This window comes from Pelodiscus sinensis, chromosome 14, assembly GCF_052426305.1.
Source record: "Pelodiscus sinensis isolate ZL-2025 chromosome 14, ASM5242630v1, whole genome shotgun sequence".
Classification (NCBI taxonomy): Eukaryota; Metazoa; Chordata; order Testudines; family Trionychidae; genus Pelodiscus; species Pelodiscus sinensis.
The window spans coordinates 21,974,814-21,997,665 of record NC_143065.1 but is presented as its reverse complement, the minus strand read 5'-3'; the positions used below and the strand labels follow the sequence as shown (position 1 = coordinate 21,997,665).

General features: G+C 46.6%; 2 protein-coding genes and 1 long non-coding RNA gene across 5 annotated transcripts in view; 2 read left to right on the top strand and 1 right to left on the bottom strand.

Annotated features, from left to right (window-relative positions):
* AP4E1 (adaptor related protein complex 4 subunit epsilon 1) overlaps window positions 1-1,124 on the bottom strand; it is a 32,419-nt gene extending 31,295 nt beyond the window's left edge. The window contains exon 1 of one of the 2 annotated variants that reach the window (XM_089782031.1): window positions 902-1,124. In XM_089782031.1, the coding sequence (XP_089638157.1) occupies window positions 902-1,057 (156 nt within the window). In that variant the 5' untranslated portion in view covers window positions 1,058-1,124. The remainder of the gene's footprint in view (window positions 1-901) is intronic. The other variant, XM_089782032.1, reaches the window with a different exon arrangement.
* Window positions 1,122-10,167, top strand: LOC142818316 (uncharacterized). The gene is made up of 2 exons (XR_012895757.2): window positions 1,122-1,442; window positions 2,957-10,167. It is a non-coding gene; the product is annotated as an uncharacterized LOC142818316 (long non-coding RNA).
* A 9,296-nt stretch (window positions 10,168-19,463) lies between these two features.
* The window catches only part of SCG3 (secretogranin III), a 50,974-nt gene continuing 47,585 nt past the window's right edge, over window positions 19,464-22,852 (top strand). The window contains exon 1 of one of the 2 annotated variants that reach the window (XM_075897244.2): window positions 19,464-22,611. In XM_075897244.2, the coding sequence (XP_075753359.2) occupies window positions 22,524-22,611 (88 nt within the window). In that variant the 5' untranslated portion in view covers window positions 19,464-22,523. The remainder of the gene's footprint in view (window positions 22,612-22,852) is intronic. The other variant, XM_075897243.2, reaches the window with a different exon arrangement.

The following is a 22,852-nucleotide window of genomic DNA, read 5'->3' as shown; positions in this document are numbered from 1 at the left end:
TTAAACTTTTTTTTTAAATTTGATATTTGTTCCCTGTCAAGTTCTCTGAAGATCTATGGACTGGCCTTGAATTTTTTAAGTGACTAGAGACTTTTTTTATTGGTTTTTGTCTGAAACATCCTGTAATGTTATTTTTATCACTACATTGTGTGCTATACCTATCCAGAGGTATATAAAAATAAATATATAATAGATGGCACTTCGCACTCTATCCACAGCTATTGTGGCTCTTAGTCTCTAATTGGTTGGCCACCCCTGCTTCAAGGTGACACAAGACTACTTTTAATATTTTTAAATATCAATACATTAAAAGTAGGGTTGCCAATTTTGGTTGGATGTATTCCTGAGGGTTTTATCACGTGACACAAACTTTAATTCAAACTAATCTTTAATTCCTGGAGACTACAGTACAAATTGAGGGGGGGGGGGATTGCCACTCTTCACTAAAGCCTAGGAGGCACCCAGATACTACTATAAGTGAGGTCATATCAACAAGCTGGGTGGGGAGAAAGAAAAGCACGTTGCAGTCCGGTGGGAACAGGCGTGTTTCACCCCAGGGACAGCCACTTTTCAGCAGCGGCCACCCCCTGCTGGGCTGACCTTCCAGACCCCACAGCACAGGGGGCGGGCAGAGCAGCCTGGCCGAAACCCAAACTCCCGGCGACAGGGGTCCGGCATGGTCCGCGCTTGTCTAACATACGCGGCGGGGGACCCACGGGGCAGGGCTGGGAGAGGAGCCCCTCTGCCTGTAGGCGAGGGCGGCAGCGGGGTCCGAGGCCACGGACCCCGCCTCCCGCTCGCTTTCAGCCTGAGGGGAAGGGCTGCTATTCACGGGGAGAAGGTGGCCCCGCCGGCCACGGGCCCAGCCCCCGCGCTGCCGCCGCCCCGCGCCAGCCCGTACGTGCTTGGAGGTGAGCGCGGTGATGCTCCGGATCAAGCCGCCCAGCCGCGAGGTGGCCGAGACCCGACCCAGACCCCCGCCGGGTCCGCCCGCCGGGTCGTGCTGTCCCAGCAGGCCGGGCAGCGCGCTCAGCGTCCGCTCCACCACGTCGCTCATGCCCGGCCCGCCAGCGGCGGCCTCCTGCCGCCTCACCGGAAGGGCAGGGCTTGGTCCCGCCGCCGCGCCGCACTTCCGGCTCCCCTGACTGGAAAACTTTATTGAGGCTCCCGGCGCGGACAGCGGACAGCGGACAGGGCGGGCGGGGAGAGCAGCCTAGAGCCGCGGGCAGCCCGAGGCCCCGCCCCCAGAGACGGGCTGATGCGGGACCCTCTGAGGAAAGCACCGAGCCCGGCAAGGCCTGGCCGCAGCCTCTCCCCCGCCCTCCTGGCGCCGCGCAGAGCTACGGGGCTCGGGTGGTGCCTGGCAGCCCCCGCAGGTGACAGCCTGGACCCGCTTCTCCCTCACAAGCCTCTATGGGTCCAGCCCAGCGTGCGGGCACCGGGTAGGAGTCCGCCCCTGGCGCCGCGGCCGGGGGGTGACAACTCTGGCTTCTCCCTAGGGCCCATGTCTGAGCCGGAGGGGAGGCCTGGAGACTTGGATTCCCCCCCGCCCAGCGGGCTTACGGGGCCCAGCAAGTGGACATGGGCCAAATGGCCAAGCTGAGTGGTGTGGGGGAGCAGAGCTGCCCATCTGCTAGTCACCTCCCAGCGGGTGCCACTCAGCACCCTTGGGGAGTGACAACGCCCAGTTCCTTGACAGGCTTCATCGCCTCCCTTAACTCTCAAGTCCCTGCCACGCATAGCCTGCTGAACCGGAAGATGGAGCCGAAACACAGCTTTCTGAGCGGGAGCGCACAGCTGGGGGATTCAGTCTTCACTGAAGGGTCCTGGAGGCAGACAGGACTGCTCACAGGGCTTTGAGAATTAGCAAGATTTGTTTGAGGTTAAGCCATTTCACAAAATCTCAAACCCATGATGGTCCCCCATCCTGCCAACTGGAGGGAAGGAAGCAGTGTTGGGTTACGTTAATAAAATGATTGTTTCGATGTCTAAAAGCTGTGAAATTCAGTTACATACTTATATAGCCGGAACCCGACTTACGAACGAAATCCGCATTCACGAACAGTGTGGCTGTACATAAGTGAATGTAATCCGACTTACAAACAGATCGAGTTACGACCTAGTGTTTGGTACGTAACTCGTTCGTAAGTGGGGGACCGGCTGTAGGTCTTTATTCATCCCTAAAAGTCTGAAAAGAAAAAGTTATGCAGCAGAATTGAATGAATTTTCAAGTCCTATGGAAATATTTAATTGATTTTTACTATAGCTTTTTCCCCTATTAGCAGCAACAACAAAATAAATCCCCCAAAATAAGATACCCCAGTGGGGCTAATTTGTTCGCATTTTTCACAATAGCACTGAATACACTTTTCATTTGGAGATAAAAAATTGGTTTTGTGGTATCTATACTTGAAAGTAGGGATGTTAAATAGCAATTAGGAAGATAATCGAGTAGTCGATGGAATTTCCATTAACTATCTGATTAGTCTTTAAGGGGGGTTTGATGCAGCTTTGCTTTTTAAATATGGTAAGCTCACACCAGACTCTTGCTACACTTAAAAAGCAGAGCCATTGCATCTGGGACCCGGTAAGAGCTGCACCTCTGCTTTTTAAATGTAGTAAAAGCCTGGTGTGAGACAGGACTTTCGTGCCGTTTCCCCTGCTGCACCTCTGCCTCTCCAGCCCCTTGTGGAGACAGTGTTGGGTGAACCAGCTTTTAAGTGCCCCAGCACTGGCTCCTGCTCCCCCCACCCCTTGCTCCCTCTGATACAGCCTAGGCTTATTGGCTAATTGACTAGTTGCTTACATCCCTACTTGAAAATGAACTTTATATTATAATGTTTCCAGAGATATCCCAAAATTTGACTATAAAAATAATGTTTATGGAATCAATATTCTAAGTGTCTGCATGTGAAATGTATATATAGCATAAAACATGAGCTTGATCTTTCAACAGTGAAGTCAATGGAAGTTTTGTCACTGTCTTCAATGGGTACAATATGGATAAGGCTGAAAACCAGGAAGGTGGTCCCCCATCCTGCCAACTGGAGAGAAGGAAATGGTTTAGTAATTATACACTGATTCTGATTTCATAATTAAATTGAGAGATAGTAGCAATGTGTAATGAAAGAATTATTTTCTCAGTTGTGATTGCTTTCATTTGTACCATGAAATTATTCCCTCCTGACGTGTTACCCAAGATATGCAGTAAGCATCTCCTTTATAAATAAGAATTAAGGAGAGTTTCTTTTTTTGTTGTATATTAAGGTTTGTTCTTATCCTCCATCTTGTTTTTAAATTCTGATTGATGTTTTTCTGTCAGGCTATGTCTACACTATAGGGCTGTTTCTACACTGGGCCACTTATTCTGGAAAATCAGCCGCTTTTCCGGAATAAGCTGCGAGCTGTCTACACTGGCCCTTGAATTTCCGGAAAGCAACGATGCTCTACTGTACAAAATCAGCCGCTATTCTGGAATAACTATTCTGCTCCCGCTCGAGCATAAGTCCTTATTCCGGAACACTGTTCCGGAAAAGGGCCATGTAGACAGCCCAGTAGTCTTTTCCGGAAAAAAGCCCCGATCGCGAAAATGGCAATCGGGGCTCTTTTCCGGAAAAGCACGTCTACATTGGCCACAGACGCTTTTCCGGAAAAAGGGCTTTTCCGGAAAAGCAGCCTGCCAATGTAGACGCTCCTTTTCTGGAAAAACTGAAAACGGAATAGTATTCCGTTTTAAGCATTTCCGGAAATTCATGCCAGTGTAGACACAGCCCTAGGGTTTTCTGGGATATCTCCGGGATTCAGGAAAAACTCTGTTGAGTCCAGGGAATGCGTCTGTTCTTCTGCTTTTTTAAGCGGAAGAGCAGATGCACTCTTTCGGGGAGCCCTGTATACCTCGTTCTATATGGGTCTATATGGGGCCAAATGTCGGAAAAGTCTCTTCCAGAAAAACAGTCGGAAGAAGCTATAGTGTAGACATAGCCTCAGTTTAAATGCAGACAGAGTAAGTAAAGACTGAAATATCCTACCCAAAATCTGATCTTTTTTTCTGAGAATCCCCTTTTATTAAAGCTGAAACTGTTTCTGTTACATTTCAATTTCTCTTTTGTAACACACAGGCTAAAGCTTGCCTCTTTGCTTTATTTTTTTTAACTTGGTCCAGCAATAAATATTGTGCTGAATCCTATAGCACAGTGTCATAGAATCATAGATAAGTAGGACTATAAGGGACCTCAGTAGGTCAACTAGTTAGTCTCCTACATTAAGAGAGGATGTGTATTATCTAGACCATCCCTGGCACATATTTCTGTAACCTATTCTTAAAATCTTCTGTTCTGGAGATTCCACAACCTCCTTAGCTAATTTGTTCTAGTGGAGTGATGCAACTGCTGTACCAAATAGTTGATGGAATGTGGTTGGATAGCATGTGATACAATCACTAGGGATGTGGACGACTAGTCGACTATCCAATAAGTAAATGCTTATCAGACAGTCAGCACACTAGTCAACCAGTCTCTTCCCCCCCACACACATACCCTGCTGCCTCTATCAGAAAGAGGCAGCAAGGGGTGGGAAAGAGGTGGGGTTGCTTCAAAGCAGCAGTGCCATGTGGAGCCTGCAGCCAGACCCTATGGTCCACATAGGGCTGCCTCTTTAAAATGCCACCTGCAACCTGGGGTCAGCTGGGAGTCCCACGCTGATCCTGGGCTACATGTGGCGCTGCCACTTTGAAACACCGCAGGGAGAACAAGGCCAGTGGAGTACTGCTTGGCAGTGCTCCCTGCAGCACTTTCACCTTTGAAGTAAAAGGTGGAGGTACAATTTGCATTAGCTATTTGATCAGCCAATTAATCTAAATTTAACATCCCTAACAATCACATCAATGTAAAAGAGATTACCAGTGACATGAAGCTACCCTAAAGCCTCTTAGCCACCTTCTCCTGCTTGCAAAGCGGGTGTAGCTCGAAGAAAGCATGTGCCCATTTCTGTTGTGGTTTTAGCACCTTAGAAGAATTTGGCATGAGTGAAAGCAGTCCTCATGCCAAGCTCTTCTTAGGAGCTAAAACCACAACAGAAATTGACACACAGGATATCACCTAAAGTCCCCAGGTAAAACCCCTCCTACACATCATTGACAGTCTACAACCTATCCTGGAAAACGATGCCTCATTCTCCCAGATCTTGGTAGACAGGCCAGTCTTTATCTGCAGATAGCCCTCCAACCTGAAGCAAATACTCCCCATCAGCCACATACCAAGCCACAGAAACACTTACCCAGGAACCTATCTCTACAACCCAATTGCCAACTCTGTCCACCTATCTATACAAGTAACACCATCAAAGGACCAAACCACATAAGCCAGACCATCAGGGGCTCATCCACCTGCATATCCACAATCGTGATATATGCTATCATGTGTCAGCAATGCCCTTCTGCTATGGCCAAACCAGACAATCTCTGTACCAAAAGATAAATGAACACAAATCAGACATCAAGAAAGGTAAGGCTGTCTCTACATTGGCACCATTTTCCGGAAATGCTTAAAACGGAATAGTTTTCCGTTGTAAGTATTTCCGGAAAAAGCGCGTCTACATTGGCAGGATGCTTTTCCGGAAAAGCACTTTTTCCGGAAAAGCGTCTGTGGCCAATGTAGATGTGCTTTTCTGGAAAAAAGCCCCGATCGCCATTTTCGCGATCGGGGCTTTTTTCCGGAAAAGACTACTGGGCTGTCTACACTGGCCCTTTTCTGGAATAGTTTTTCCGGAAAAGGACTTTTGCCCGAACGGGAGCAGCATAGTTTTTCCGGAAAAGCACTGACAATTTTACAGTAGATCATCATTGCTTTTCCGGAAAAGCAAGCGGCCAGTGTAGACAGCTTTCATGTTATTCCGGAAAAGCGGCCCAGTGTAGACACAGCCTAGGAGAACACTTTAACTTCCCTGGACATTCAGTAATGGATTTAAAAGTAGTCATCCTCCTACAAAAAAACCCTTCAAAATGAGATTACAAAGGGGAACAACAGAACTGCAATTCATTTGCAAATTCAATACAATCAAATTAGGATTGACTAAGGATTTAGATTGATTATCTCACTACAAAGACAATTTCCCCTTTCTTGGTATTCACACCTCTTCAGCTGCTGTGAGTGATCCACATCCACTCGGACTAACTTGGCCTCATTAACACTGGTCCTACACTTGATAAGCAACTTCCTTCTTTTCTAAAATATATATCCATATGTTTCTGTAATTTCCTCTGTAATTTCCACTCCAATTCATCTGATGAAGTGGGTTTTATCAACAATAGCTTATGTCCTAAAAAATCTGTTAGGCTACATCTACACTGCAGGATTTTGTGCAAGGACTGTCTTGCGCAAGAGCTCATCCACACTGTCGTGTGCTTTTGCGCAAGACATGTGCTTTTGTGCAAGAGTGTCTATGGCAGTGTGGACACTCTTTTGCGCAAGAAAGCTCTGATGGCCATTTTAGCCATCTTAGCTTTTTCTTGCACAAGAAACCCCTGTTGCCTGTCCACGCTGCCTTCTTGTGCAAGAGCGTTTGTGCAAGAGGGTTTATTCTTTGTGGGGAGACAAATAACTTGCACAAGAAGCCCTCTTTTCTGACGCTTTACTGTAAATTTACTTGCACAAGGACGCATGTGCAGTGTAGATGCGCAATTGTTCTTGCGCAAAAAGCCTGCAGTGTAGATGTAGCCTTAGACTGCATCTAGACTGGCATGATTTTGTGCAAATACTTTTAACGGAAAAGTTTTTCCGTTAAAAGTATTTGCACAAGAGAGTGTTTATACTGGCATGTGCCTTTGCGCAAAAGATTTGCTTTTGCGCAAAAGCATCCGTGCCAGTGTAGACACTCTCTTGTGCAAGAAAGCTCGGATGGCTATTTTAGCCATCAGGCTTTCTCACCCAAGAAATTAACTTGGCTGTCTACACTGGCCCTCTTACGCAAGAGGGATTATCCCTGGAGCGGGAGCGTCGGAATATTTGCACAAGAACCATTGATTTTGTACAGTACAAAGTCAGTGTTCTTGCGTAAATACTCATGGCCAGTGTAGACAGGAAGCAAGATTTTGCACAAAAGCAGATGCTTTTGTGCAAAAACTTGCCAGTCTAGACACGCCCTTAGTGTTTAAGGTGCCACAGAATTCCTCATTATTGTTACAGTATTTATATATTTATATTACCATAGGAGTCCTGTTCATGCATCAGGACGCCATTTTGCTAGTTGCAGTACCAATGCAGAACAAAAAGACAGTCCTTACTGCGAAGTGCTTACAATCTTAAGTATGGGAGAAGAACATCAGCTGGATGGAGGCATCTGGGGGAGTAAAAGGAAACAAAGAGGCAGTCTTGATAAGCATGACAGGCTGTGGTTTCAATACACAGACAACTTAGCTGTTTTCAATTATTTGGAGGCATCATGGCAAAGAAAAGCCTTAACAAGTATAAAAAGGTAGTTTTATAAAGGTTTGTTTCAGGCATGAAGGCCAGCATGAAAGAAAAAATAAAGGTCCTTGTCTGAGAATTTAGAAAGTAGGTTGTGGATGCTGTCATCATGAGCTGGTCAGAGGCAGGAGTTGACATCTCAACAGTAAGGCTACGTCTAGACTGCAAGCCTCTTTCGAAAGAGGCTTTTTCGAAAGATACTTTCGAAAAAGCCTCTTTCGAGAAAGAGTGTCTCGACTGCAAGCAGTATTTTCAAAAAAGCAAGCCGCTTTTTTGAAAGAGAGCACCCAGGCAGTCTGGATGTTCTCTCTTGAAAAAGCCCTGTTTGCATTCAAGAACACCTTTTTTTGAAAGAGCACTTTCGAAAAAAGGCGTTCTTCCTCGTGAAATGAGGAGTACCACCGTTGAAAGAAAAGCTGCGTTCTTTCGATTTAATTTCAAAAGAACGTGGCTGTAGTCTAGACGCAGGTGAAGTTTTTTCGAAAAAAGGCTACTTTTTTCGAAAAAACCCTGCAGTCTAGACACAGCCTAACTGAGAATAAGTATGATGGAGATAGGTTGTAAAAGGCCTTGAACATGGAAGACAAGTTGCTTATGTTTGTTGTAATAGAGGAGGAGGACCTGATGGAGGGATACAAAGAGGGGGTGACATAGTCAAAGTGCCTGGTTGTGAAAATGATCTTCACAGCAGCATTCTGAATAGATATGAGCAGAGCAAGATTGTTTTGTCAAGGCAAGAGTGAAGGATGGTACAGTAACAGAGATGCAAGATATGAGAACCTTGAGTTTTAGTGGGTGGATAGGAAAGGCCATATTTTTGAAAAGTTATGCAGGAAGAATTAGCAAGATTTAGGAATATACTGGATGTGAGAAACTAGAGAGAGGTCCAAGTACAAGATGATGCCCAGAAGTGCATCTAATTCCTATCACTATTTCCATTGTTCTCAATAGTATTCATACAATAAGAGTTTGCAGAAAGCAGTGCTTGGGTGTTACTTCTGGGTTTTATTCCACTTTTAAACTAAACCTAGGATTTCTTATCTATGAAAAATAATATTTGTGATAAAGTGAAAACTCTGAAATTTGTGTGTCTAGGCCGTGCAATATTACGACTTTTCAAAATAGTATTCCTTTTATATGGTCACATTTTGACAACAAGTGCTAAAGGCAAAAGCTTTATTGTCCTCAGCAGCTTGACACCTAGAAAGATTCATCCTGATTTCACTGTCAGTCACTTTGTCAGTCACTTCAGAATTTGGCTACACCTCAGAACTGCCCTGAAACACAGTGACTTTCAATGCCTCTACACAGAAGGAGACTTTAACAGATGATACTAAGGGTGGATCATAACATGCATCATCAAGACAGCAATGGTAGATATATGAGGAAGAGGGGACCACAGTGGCTACCTGACAACTTTATTCGAGATTTCATCCCTTAAAGGCAAATGCATTGTTTGTCTTTTCATCTCTATCAGATCTCTGAGATCAGGCATTTCTAGGCCAGGTGTGACAGGGTGTTTGCCCTGCACTGGCCCTTTAAGAGCAAACCCCGGCCCGAAGCAGGGTCTGGGAATTTGGCCCCAGCAGAGGCCATGTTAGATGATTGGGGCCCAGCTGGGAACCATATAAAATGATGGGCTGCTACTCGTGTGAAGGGGGGCAGTGAGAGCCTGGCTGCTAGGGGAGGAGGAGATTTCCTAGAGCCGAGCCGAGCCCTGGCCAAGCAAACCCCCAGACTGCAGGGCCTGGAGTAAGGCCCGCTGAGGAAACAACAACAACTTCCCCCGGAAGGGGGGGCTCAGAGACTGATGTGGGCACTGCCGGAGGGCAGTGTCCTGAAGAGGACGCCACGGCCTGAAAGAAAAGGGGGAAACACTGCCAGAGGGAAGGTCCCCTGACACCGGAAGGAGCTAATTCCATGGACAGACTGCCGGGGGTGCTATGGTTGGTGAGTGAACCCCCTCACAACAGGTATAATGGGATTTTCCACCAATTGCTACATGCTATGTTCACATAATCCTTGATTTATTTTTGAACACATGTGAAAGATTTTTCCTGTTGTTGAACAGTAAATAAGGGAGAATCCTAGTCCCACTGAAATCAGTGAGAATCAGTCAACTTACCCATATTAGCAGGCTCTCCATTTTGCTATGATTGAATGCCTACTTCAATTTAAATATAGACATAAAACTAAAAGTGTATATATGATTTTCTCAAGTTCTTTTTTGGATTGAAATATCCCCATATTTAATTTCAACACAAGGACTAATCGTTTTCATAGAGTTAGCAAACTGTGTCAACCACTTTTGAATTATATACTGTAATTGCAAAGACAAATAATTTTCCTTATATGTCTGATAAAAACATTTTAGTTGAAGATAAAAACTTTAAATTGCTTGTTTTGTTGATTGTCCAAGAGATGTAAGAAGCAAGCCAACTAGGAAGAAACTCAAGTCTACAGTCTGAAAATTAAAACATTTAAAGTTGGCAATTTCGTGAATATGTATTAAAAGATTTCTAATTGTGTTTGATGTTTTTAAGGTCTACATTTGTTAGGAACAACACAGTTGAGAATAGCCCTGTTAAAGACATCCTATTGTATGGCTAAAGTAGGCAAATCATCTAAGCTTTCTATACCAGATATCTTCAGTTCCACAATGATAAATATTCTCTTAGGGTGCGGCTAGACCGTTGGGGGGGGGGGGAAAACTCCACCACATCCAGGAAACGCGTTTGCTCTTCCACTTTTTTTGTGTGTGTGTATGTGGAAGAGCCAACGTGCTTTTTCAGAAGCCCCTGTGTTCCTTGTTCTACGAGGAAGAAGGGGGCTTTTGAAAGAGTGGGGGTTTTTTTCCGACATTTGGCCCGGTCTAGACAGGCCAAATGTCAGAAAAGCTTCTTCTGACAAAAGAACTGGAAAAAGGTATTCAAAATGTGGAGGGCATTTTGTGTACCTGTTTTTGACAAAAACTAGCTGTACCCTTAGGGAGCATCTACAAAGCAGGGCTTAGCTCGAAATAAGCTGTGCAAATTGAGATACATCAATTGCATAGCTTATTTTGAAATAGGGAGCATCTACGTAGCACTTATTTTGAAACAGAGCACTCTTCCTCCGACTTCCCTTACTCCTTATACAATGAGGGTTACAGGAATCAGAGTAAGAAGTCCTCCAGCTTGACAGTATTTTGACATTATTTTGAAATAACTGCCTGCTGCGTAGATGCGGACTAAGTTATTTTGAAATAACGCTAGTTATTTCAAAATAATGTTGCTGCGTAGACATACCCTTAGTGAAGATGATGGAATTTGCATAGGCTCTGAGGGATGATTAGCAATTTTATTTATTATTTTATTGTGATAGCACCTATAGGCCCTAGCCCCACTGTAAAATATAACAAAGACAATCACTATCATGAAGAATATACAATCAAGGCCTCAATTCTGCAAAGATTTACATAATGATTAACTTGGTATGCAGTGAATAGTTTCATTGAAGTCAACAGAACTACTTGCCATGCACATATATAAGTATTTGTAGTGTCAGGGACCAAGATACATATTATGTGGCTTACAATTGCTGTTAAGGATGACCAGTTTGGTACAGGCAGTCCCCGGGTTACGTACAAAATAGGGACTGTAGGTTTGTTCTTAAGTTGAATCTGTATGTAAGTCGGAACTGGCGTCCAGATTCAGCCGCTGCTGAAACTGATCAGTTTCAACAGCGGCTGAATCTGGAGGCCAGTTCTGACTTACATACAGATTCAACTTAAGAACCCCAGGCATCCCCAAGTCAGCTGCTGCTGAAACTGATCAGCGGCTGATTCCAGGAAGCCCGGGGCAGGGGCTTCCTGTAGTCAGCCACTGGTCAGTTTCAGCAGCTGCTGACTTGGAGACACCTGGGGCACAGCAGCTGGGGTGCTGCTGGGTTGGTCCAGTGGCGCCCAGAGCGGCGCTACGGGACCAACCGGCAGCGCCCCAGCTGCTGTACCACAGGCGTCCGGAGCAAAGCCGCGGAGCACGGGGGCAGCGGGACAGCCCAGATGCGCCGTGGCTATCCTGCTGCCCTCGGGCTCCGTGGCTTTGCTCTGCTCTGCTCCCCGTCCCCCTGGTCTGCAGACCAGGGGGACGGGGAGCAAAGCGGCGGAACACGCGGGCAGCGGACAGCCCAGACACGTCTGGGCTGTCCGCTGGCCGCGTGCTCTGCGGCTTTGCTCTGCTCTGCTCCCCGTCCCCCTGGTCTACAGACCAGGGGGACGGGGAGCAAAGCAGAGCAAAGCGGCGGAACACGCAGGCAGCGGACAGCCCAGATGCTGCCTGCGTGTTCCGCCGCTTTGCTTCCTCTCCCTGGTCTGCTGGAGACCAGGGAGAGGGAGGGCCCCGTTCGTAACTGCGGATCTGACGTAAGTCGGATCCGCGTAACTCGGGGACTGCCTGTACTTCTATTATGATTATTCACATTGGCTAACAACTCTTTTTTTCTAGCAATAATTTTCCTTTAAATAACAAAGATGCTTACTGCAGAAATTTAACATTAATACAACATTAAGGTAGAAAAAACAAAACACAAAATAAAGTTGCTTTCCCATAGCATAAAGATGCAATGTTGCATTCATGTAATATATTCCGTTCCTGCTTTTCTTGTAAATTGTAAACTTGAAGTGTTTCCAAAACATTATATTCCAAAACATAACTGTAAAAATAACATTGATGGTATCAGTGCTCTCAATGGCTGCATGTCAAATGTATTCACTTTACCATTAAAGAATTGGAAATTTTTAATTGGTGTTCCTGTAAATTCATCCCAGCATTGACAGAAATTGTGTGCTTTCTGGCTCATTTGTCATTACCAGTAATACACAATTTTACAACAGACGTTTATTTGATAATGCATGAGCCAAAATAGAATACCACACATGCATTTTTCCTGTCTGTGTGTGCAATATAAAGAGGAATAGGAAGTAGTAAAAACTATTTTTGTCTATAAAACAAATAGATTATTCCAAATAACGCCACAGATATACTGGAAAAAATAGAATTTCTTTTACCAGGTTACTATTCGCACAATGATAATCCTTGTAAATTTGATGTTTATTAGTGTATATTGTGTTTTTAACTGTTGTAGTGCATGCTTGTTGTTAGTGTATCAGTAATATATATTTGGACAAATGTTCAGAAATAGTCCTGTAGTATTGTGGGTGTACTTTGTACCTCCAAGTGAAAATGGAAAATTTTTCATTGTAAGGGAAATCTGATTGCTGCTGTAAATTAAATGGATAATGCTGCATATTTTCTTTTGGAAACTACCAGTTATATCCAGTTGCTTATTCTGTGTGACCTTAAATTGGAGGCAGCTTTTGTTTAACCTATTTTTCCTGCATCATTGCCAATGGTAAAGCAGCCTCACCAGTGGTAGTAATAGTGCGAGACATAATGTCGCTAAGACTCCACTGATGTCCAGTGTGTTTAACTGAATATCATTTGACTTCCTTTGAGCAGGATGCAGGGAATCCTATGTACATAAGAGCTTTCATCATTGCTAGCACTATTCTATAAAAATTGTATGGAGGAGAGATGGTTATTAATCCAGTGTGACTTCTATATAAATATAGATCAATACACAGATATAAGGATAGGTACAAAACTGAGACATTATTTGCATTTCTATGAATATTAACTACTATTAACTATGGTTTGTAACCTATCCTTTAAATCAGCTTCTGTACCCAATTACTGGAAGATAGCTAATGTAACGCCAATATTTAAAAAGGCCTCTAGAGGTGATTCTGGCAATTACAGATTGGTAAGTCTAACATCAGTACTGGGCAAATTAGTTGAAACAATAGTAAAGAATAAAATTGTCAGACACATAGAAGAACATAATTTGTTGGGCAAAAGTCAGCATGGTTTCTGTAAAGGGAAATCATGTCTTACTTATCTATTAGAGTTCTTTGAAGGGGTCAACAAACATGTGGACAAGGGGGATCCAGTAGATATAATGTACTTAGATTTCTAAAAAGTCTTTCCCAAGGTCCCTCCCCAAAGGCTCTTATGTAAATTAAGTTTTCATGGGATAAGAGGGAAGATCCTTTCATGGACTGAGAACTGGTTAAAATACAGGAAACAAAGGTTCTTCTTCGAGTGGCCCCGTGGGTGCTCCACTCCAGGTGTCGGGTCCCATCCCGGCACCGCGAATCGGAGAGCTATCAGAGCCGTGGTCTGCCAGACCGCGCATGCGTGGCTGCCCGAGGCGGTGTTTGCGCCTTTGATGTCTTGTGCGCGGTCCGGCTTGCTCAGTTCCCCTCAGCCGCCCTCGGTCGCGGACGAGAGCTCCTTCTTGTCAGTTTCATTTCCAACGGTTTTCTCCCAGAGTCTTCACATTTGGTAATTAGTTCAGAACTCTTCCTTCCTTACTTTTGCGTTAAATTGACCAGTTCTACACCAAAAAAAAGAACAGTTTTTCTACAGACTTTGGACAGTTTCTGCAGCGGCCTGAGGGGGACGTGCGTAGGAGAGATTGTACGTGTCAATTTCTCTCTCCCCACTACTTCAGTATGCCGGCGTCCCCCGGTTTTAAAAAATGCTCAGTTTGCCGAGAATCCATGCTGGCATCCGACGGGCATGATTCCTGCGTCAGGTGCTTGGGTGAGACGCATGTCCCCCAAAAATGCATCCACTGCAGCAAACTGACGGCGAGGGCTCGAAAGGATCGGGACTTGCGCCTGAAGCTGATCCTTTATGGAAAGGCGCTAGAGTCTGATGCCATCCCTGCCTCGGGCACAGCAGCCCAGCAACAGCGGGCAACGTCTCCTGGGACAGCCGTTACAAAAAAGACTAAGGCGTCCCCAGCTCGATCGTTGCCAGACACCACCAAAATGAGATGCCCTGACGAGGCATCTGGGTCAGCAGCCCCAGGGCAGAAACGGGCTCCTGGACAGACGAGACCGGCACCGGCTCCAAAAACCGCGCAGAAGCCGGCATCGGCAGGAGCGCGAAAGCCGGCACCGCCAACTGCCGACCAAGCGGCACCGGCGGCGGCGATTTTAAACCCCTCGGTGCCGACCCGCCAAGTCTCTCAGGCGGCACCGTGGCCTCATCCTCAGCACTGTCAACGCTGCCCCCATGTGGCGATACAGAGGCACTACAGCCGCGTGTGGCACTGAGCTCTCCACCAGCAGAAGAAATTGACAAGGCTTCACTGCCTTGCAAAGCTGCAGAGAAAGAAACTTACAGGGCGCTTTCCCCATCGCCTACTTTCTCTCCAGGACCGTCTCCTTCTCCACCCAGGTACCGAAGGCACCGGGACTATAGCCTTTCTCCATCTTATCAAGTGCTTAGAGGACCTTCCCATGGGGACACGGTCTATATAGAAACAAGACGTTCTCGCTCCCCAAGGGGGTCATCAAGGCATAGATCACCTAGGCAGTCGCCACGGTGGATCTACTACATCCGCAGTTCAGGATCCTCCAGATACTCCTCACCAGCACGGTCTGACCGTTACTATGGGCGCTACCATAGGGCTGAATATGATCGCCCCCACCCTGGTCACGCTACTCTATCTTATAGGGGTTCTTCATGTACTCGTCTATCACCCAGTGCGCAGCACTTACCAGAGCGTCCACAAAGATTGTTTTCATCGCCTCCATCAGAAAACTTACCCATCCATCAGGATCACTCAGAACCAGAAGAGGGCTAACTGTCCGAGACAGAAGATCCTCAGCCACACATTTCTCCAGCTGACTGTTCCTCGTTGTCACCGGATGAAGCAATGATTCCAGATGACGCCTCTCCCTTGGATGACCTGAAGCAGTTCCAGGACCTATTCAAAAGGGTTGCAAGCACACAGGAAATACAGTTAACAGACGTTCCCAGGAAGAAACATTGTCTCTTGAAGAATTTGCAGCAGCAACAACGGGCAAGAATCGCCCTCCCTATAGATGAGGCCATCATGGAAGTGGCAGACGAAATATGGCAAACCCCTACATTGGCTGCCCCAACTAGTAAGAGGGTTGATAAAGTATTTCGTACCTGCTAAAGGACTGGATTTCCTTTTCAACCACCCTCAACCCAACTCTCTTGTAGTTGATGCGGTACAGCGGAGGGCTAAGGCTCCTCAATATAAGAATACAATCCAAGACAAGGATAATAAAAAATTGGATGTGTTTGGAAGAAAGGTTTATTCTTCAGCTACGTTATTGCTATGAATCGCAACTTATACAGCCCACCTTTCTAACCACAATTTTGATAACTATTCAAAGCTTACAGAGCTACTACAATATCTACCTGATGCCAAGAAACCCTTACTGAAAGCCATAGTCCAAGAAGGATATATAGCCTGCAATACTACTTTGCAGATGTGGCCGACACAGCTGCACGGGCCACGGCTACGGGGGTAGCAATGAGGCGGTCTTCCTGGTTATCATCCGCTGGAACTCCACGGGAGCTTCAGAATAAAGTAGAAGATCTACCCTTTGATAAACAGAAGCTCTTCGCTAGTAACACCGAAGTTTTTCATTCTGGCAAAGACTCCCATACTACTTTACGTACCTTGGGAATGTACACACCTCCCTATAAACGTAAACGTTACTATCCTTACCAACGGAGGTACGATTATGCATTCAATAAGAATCAATCACGTCCCCAAGACAATCAGCGCTTCCGGCAGCATCCTCAATGTAAGATCTCAAATGATCCAATCAACCTGCACCTAAGCAGCAAATTTGACTTTCCCGTCGAGGACGCAAGCACGACCCCCACGTTCAACGTACCACAGGACTCTTTACACATGTTTCACCATCGATTAAAACAGTACATCCTTCACTGGTCCAGTATCACCACGGACAAGTGGGTTCTGGAGGTGGTACAATTTGGTTTCTCCATCCCCTTTCTATCCATTCCCCCCACCACTCCTCCTACCCCGTCCCTTTTTAGGGACCCCTCTCATGAACATTTGCTGAAACAGGAAGTTCAGCGCCTACTGAATATCGGTGCTATAGAGAGGGTACCAAGTCAGTTTCGGGGGAAAGGATTTTATTCCCGGTACTTCCTTACCCCAAAGAAGACAGGAGGGTGGAGACCCATTTTGGACCTACGCAAGCTAAACCGCTACCTCAGGAAACATCGCTTCAAGATGGTGACCCTAAATGCCATCATTCCGTCGTTGAACAAGGGAGACTGGTTTGCAGTCCTCGACCTGCAAGACGCCTACTTCCACATAGCGATCCATGTGGCACACAGGCGTTTTCTCCGCTTCCAGCTAAGTCAAGAACATTTCCAGTACCGAGTACTACCTTTCGGCTTGGCATGTGCACCCAGAGTTTTCACCAAAACCTTAGCGGTAGTGGCTGCCCACTTATGCAGACTGGGAGTGACAATTTTCCCATACTTGGACGATTGCCTCCTAAGAGGCCAAACATATTCAGAGGCCAATCACATGGTGACAACAGCCTCTCAGGTTTTTCACTTTCTGGGTCTACTCATAAACATGCAGAAATCCTCGCCAGAACCTACACAAGATCTGATCTTCATAGGGGTGAGGCTCGATTCGAGAACAGCGTGCGCTTATTTACCTGCCGAACGTTTCACCGCCATTCAAGATCTTGTTCACATGCTGACGTATGCTCCAACGATTCCCGTCAGAGTGCCGTTACAACTACTGGGACACATGGCTGCCTCACCTATCGTTCAAAACGCAAGGTTACATTTTCGCTGCCTTCAACTATGGCTGAGTACAGTATACACTCCGATGAAGGACAGCATTCACAAGGTGGTGGCGATACCATCACATATACAACAATCCCTACAGTGGTGGACCAAGTTGACCAATGTTATGGCGGGCATTCCTTTTCACCGTCCGCAACCGTCGAAGCAAATAACAACAGATGCGTCCCTTACTGGCTGAGGAGCGCATATGGATGACATGACGGTTCAAGGTCGCTGGTCTCCGCAGGAGATGCTCTTACATATCAACATTCTCAAGTTAAGAGCAGTACGTCATGCATGTCAGCATTTTCAGTCCCATATAAGGAACACAACCGTCAGAATCCTTACGGACAATATTGCCACCATGTATTATGTAAACAGACAGGGAGGGGCTCGATCCCGATCCCTCTGTATGGAAGCGATACACTTGTGGAACTGGTGTACCCGCATCAATACCATCCTGACAGCCACCTATTTGCCAGGTGTCCAGAATACTATTGCGGACTCACTCAGCAGGCTGTTTCCCCACGACCACAAGTGGGAACTTCGCACGGACATTCTACAGGGTATTTTCACCCAATGGAGGTTTCCCTCAATAGATCTGTTCGCTACTGCTGCCAATGCCAAGTGCCCCTATTATTGCTCCTGGGCAGGGATCGGACATCGCTCCTTGGGAGACGCTTTTCTCCACAATTGGGGAACGTCACTGCTATACGCCTTCCCCCGATCGTCCTAGTTCCCAGGATCCTGGAAAAAATCACTGTAGAAAGGGCTCGAGTAATTCTCATAGCCCCAGCTTGGCCACGGCAGCCTTGGTATTCAATACTCCACCAGATGTCCATCAGGACACCGTACACCCTTCCTCTGCTTCCGGATCTCTTGACTCAGGACAACGGCTCCCTTTCCCATCCGAAACCTGAAACATTACACCTCACGGCGTGGATGCTCGCTGAACAATCCAGAGTCAAGCAAGTATTAGTACACAGCAGAAAAGATTCCACTCGAAAGACCTACCTCGCCAAGTGGGCCAGATTTGAAACGTGGTTGTAGCAGTGATGGTAGGGATGCTTACGTCGCAGGGATATCCCAGATACTTGATTACATTTTACACCTCCACGACACGGGCCTTGCAATAGCCTCGCTGCGAGTGCACCTAGCAGCAATTAGTGCTTTTCATCAGGGTCAGGATGGGTTTTCTGTATTTGCTCATCCCATCACAAGGAGGTTCCTAAAAGGACTTACAAACCTCAACCCACCACGGCGACCACCACCACCTTCCTGGAATTTAGACTTTGTTCTGGATTCCCTGACACGCTCCCCCCTTTGAACCCTTGGCTATAATACCGTTGCAACTTCTAACCACAAAATTGCTTTTTCTGCTTGCCATTACATCAGCTCGCAGAGTGAGTGAAATAGCTGCATTCATGTCATCACCTCCTTACACGGTGTTTACTAAAGAGTCGGTAATGTTGAGACCTCATCCAGCTTTCGTTCCAAAAGTTTGTTGGGATTTTCACATCAACAAGCCAGTTGTTCTCCCCTGTTTCTATCCCAAGCCTCATGCTTCAAGGGAAGATGCACTGTTACACATGCTCGATGTGAGGAGGGCATTAGCCTTTTATATCGAAAGAACGCAACACGTTAGGAAATCGGACCGTCTAATAGTGTCATTAGCGGATCGAACCAAGGGACAACCATCACTTCCCAACGGATTGAGAGGTTAATAGTATCGTGTATTACAACCTGCTACTCCATACATAACAAACCTCTTGTGTGTGCTCCTAAGGCCCATTCTACGAGAGCAGTAGCCATGACTACAGCTTTTCTTAGAGGTGTTCCATTCTGAGACACTTGTCGAGCAGCAACATGGTCATCTCATTCTACCTTTATGAGGCATTACGCTGTAGTAAACCAATTTGCTGCCGATTCCTCTGTGGCTACGGCAGTTCTTTCGCATGTCCAAAAAACTTTAATTCCGGAGCGCTCAAGTGTTTGAGTACTGCTCCGAAGTCACCTGGAGTGGAGCACCCACGGGGCCACTCGAAGAAGAAGTTACTCACCCTGTGAAGTAATGATTGTTCTTCGAGATGTGCCCGGTGGGTGCTCCACGACCCGCCCTTCTTCCCCGCTCTGGTATTTTTCATTTTCTCGTTTCAGGGAGTGGCTGAGGAATTGAGCAAGCCGGACCGCGCACAACACATCAAAGGCGCGAACGCCGCCTCGGGCAGCCACGCATGCACGGTCCGGCGGACCACGGCTCTGATAGCTCTCTGATTTGCGGCGCCAGGACGGGACCCGACACCTGGAGTGGAGCACCCACGGGGCACATCTCGAAGAACAATCGTTACTTCACAGGGCGAGTAACTTCTTCATAGGAATAAATGGTAAATTTTCAGAATGGAGAGGGTTAACTAGAAGTGTTCCCAAAGGGTCAGTCCTAGGACCAATCCTATTCAACTTATTCATAAATGATCTGGTGAAAGGGGTAAACAGTGAGGTGGCAAAGTTTGCAGACGACACTAAACTGCTCAAGGTAGTTAAGACCAAAGTAGACTGTGAAGAACTTCAGAAAGATCTCACCAAACTAAATGACTGGGCAACAAAATGGCAAATGAAATGGAATGTGGATAAATGTAAAGTAATGCACATTGAAAAATATAACCCCAACTATACATATAATCAGGGCTTGACAAACCATGGCGAAATCCACTCGCCAGCCCTGCACCACGCATGCGCCAGACCCGCACTGCACATGTGCGCGCCACCGGTGAGCAAGGTGACTGATGAAATCTACTTGCCACAGGCGAGTAGATACATGGATTTGTTGAGTCCTGCATATAATACGATGGGGGCTAATTTAGCTAGAACTAATCAGGAAAGAGATCTTGTAGTCATCATGGATAGTTCTCTGAAGACGTCCGTGCAGTGGTAGTCAAAAAAGCAAACAGGATGTTAGGAATCTATTAAAAAAGGGATAGAGAATAAGATGGAGAATATCTTACTGCCCTTATATAAATCCATAGTAGGCCCACATCTTGAATACTGCATACAGATGTGGTCTCCTCATCTCAAAAAAGATATTTTGGCATTAGAAAAGGTTCAGAGGAGGGCAACTAAAATGATTAGAGGTTTGGAATGGGTCCCATATGAGGAGAGATTAAAGAGACTGGGACTTTTCAGCTTGGAAAAGAGGAGACTAAGGGGGATATGATAGAGGTATGTAAAATCGTGAGTGGTATGGAGAAAGTGAATAAGGAAAAATTATTTACTTGTTCACATAATATAAGAACTAGGGGCCATCAAATGAAACTAATGAGCAACAGGTTTAAAACAAATAAAAGGAAGTTCTTCTTCACACAGCACATAGTCAATCTGTGGAACTCCTTGCCTGAGGAGGTTGTGAAGGCTAGAACTATAACAGGGTTTAAACAAGAACTAGATAATCTCCATGAATTTAAGTCCATAAATGGCTATTAGCCAGTATGGGTAAGAAATGGTGTCCTTAGCCTCTGTTTGTCAGTGGGTGGAGATGGATGGCAGGAGAGAGATTGCTTGATCATTACCTGTTTGATTCACTCCTTCTGGGACACCTGGCATTGGCCACTGTTGACAGACAAGGTAGTAGGCTGGATGGACCTTTGGTCTGACCCAGTATGGCCATTCTTATGTTCTGTGGTTCTACACATTTTCCCAAGCATTTCTGTAACAATAGGTATAAGGAACTGGCTGGAGTTTGAACCATTCTACTGCATTCTCTGTTCTCAGATGTCAGAATTGCAGAAGAAATTGGGTTTTTAAGACAAATTCTGTAAGCTATCACCACTCTAACTATTGAGGTGCAGTAAGATAGACAATATTGAAATTACACCATGACCTTTTTCCCCCCAACATAAAACAGAGATGAGGAAAAATATCCCTTAGATTTCAGGAAAATTACAGTAGAGTTTTCTATACTTTCTGATTATATATGTAAATTGAAATGTATCTGGTTATTCATAATTAACCCTCTAGTTCAGTGGTAAGGAACCTCAGGCCTGAGGACTGGATGCCTGGATCTGGCCCCCAAGTCTCAGGGCTCCCTTCCCCCAGTATTGGGGAGCCTGTGCTGATACTCAGCCCCTACCCTGCTACACAAAAAAATCTAAAATCTACTAGGGTGCCCCCCTCTGGTGTGGGATGGGAATGTGGGGAGTGTCTTTCTCTTTCCAAATCAGGGCCATGTCAGTGAGGGTTTGGCTTCCTCCCCCCCCCATTTGTGTGTGGCCCCACACTGATTTTTCTGTGGCTCAGGGGCCCTCAACCCAAAAAAGGTTCCCCACCTCTGCTCTAGTTCTATTTCCTCTTTTCATTTGAGCTCCTGGTTCTTTTTTCTAAACTTCATCTGCAAAATGTGCTGCTGTTAAACTTTTGATGGTGCCCCCCTATGGAGTAAAAAGAATAATTGACGAATATGCCTGGACGGTGAGATTAAACGATGCATGAGCTGCAGAGGGGCGAATTTCACTTAAAGAGCATAAAGCTTGTAACATGCTGCTTTTCTGTGTAGTCTCCACACCAAGTCGTTCTCCCCTGGCGTGGCACGGGGATCCGAATAGCATGTTCTGAGTCTCCCTTGGGCTTTCTCCTAAAGGTTGTCCTACCAGTAAACCGTGATATTCAGTTCCATCTCAATGTAATTAGGAAAGAAAGCTGGCCCACGCTGCCCATGAATCATATGTCATGTGCATCAGTTTGATGGATATCATAAAAACGCCTCAGTCAGATTTGACCTTCTCCGTGCGGTGGGGTGGGGACGGTGACATCGGCTCTCCGGGAACGAGCTAGGCGGCGAGCTTGTTTTCCTGCAGATCAGAAAGGGAACGGAAAGTCTCTGGATTTGCATGTGAAAGGGATCTCGTTAGTCACAGCAGCAGCGCCTTCCCGGCCCTGGCCCGGAGAGCTCCATCCAGCAGGGTGAGCCAGGGCTGTGGAGCCAGGTGGTGCACGCATGCTCCTCCATCCGCAATCTCCCCTCCTCCCACCTCGTCTCCTCCCACTCCTGTCCCGAGCTCCCCGCGGGGACCAGCTCATCCATTTCTGCCAGGGAAGGGAACAAGGGCTGAACAGCACCGCACCTCGCCCTAGCTCTGCAGCCCGCCGGCTGCTTCTAGCCGCCGCAGGTTGGGAGGCTTCAGCACCACAGGACTCGGACAGCTCCCTGAGCGGCCGCCGCAGGCTGCGGCGGGGTTCGGCGCGGGGCTCAGGTTGCACACAAAGCCGGCTTGTGCAAAGCAGGGAGCCTCCTTATTCCTCAGCCTAGCTTCGCCGCGAGCCCTGCAGCCAGCCTCACCTCTCGCCAGCCGCCCCGAAGAACACAAGGATGGGTCTCAACTGGGCAACGCTGCTTCAGGTGCTGGCGCTGTTCCTGAGCCAGGTTCACGGCTTCCCTAAGCCCGAGGGCAGCAGAGGTAGGTCACGGCCTCATTATCCCTTTGCCCCGAGATGGGGAAAGTTTTCCATGGAAGCAGGGAGGAAGAGTTAAAACTTTGCTCTCTTAGCTAAACAGGATTAGGTCCCAAGGAATCAACACACTGAGGGCGGGGGGGGGGGGGGGTAATTAAAACGGAAATTAGGCACAGGAGTGGGGATCGGCTCTAAAATGACGTTTTGTTCTTTTCCAAGGGCTGTTTTATCTATCCAACTCTCTCT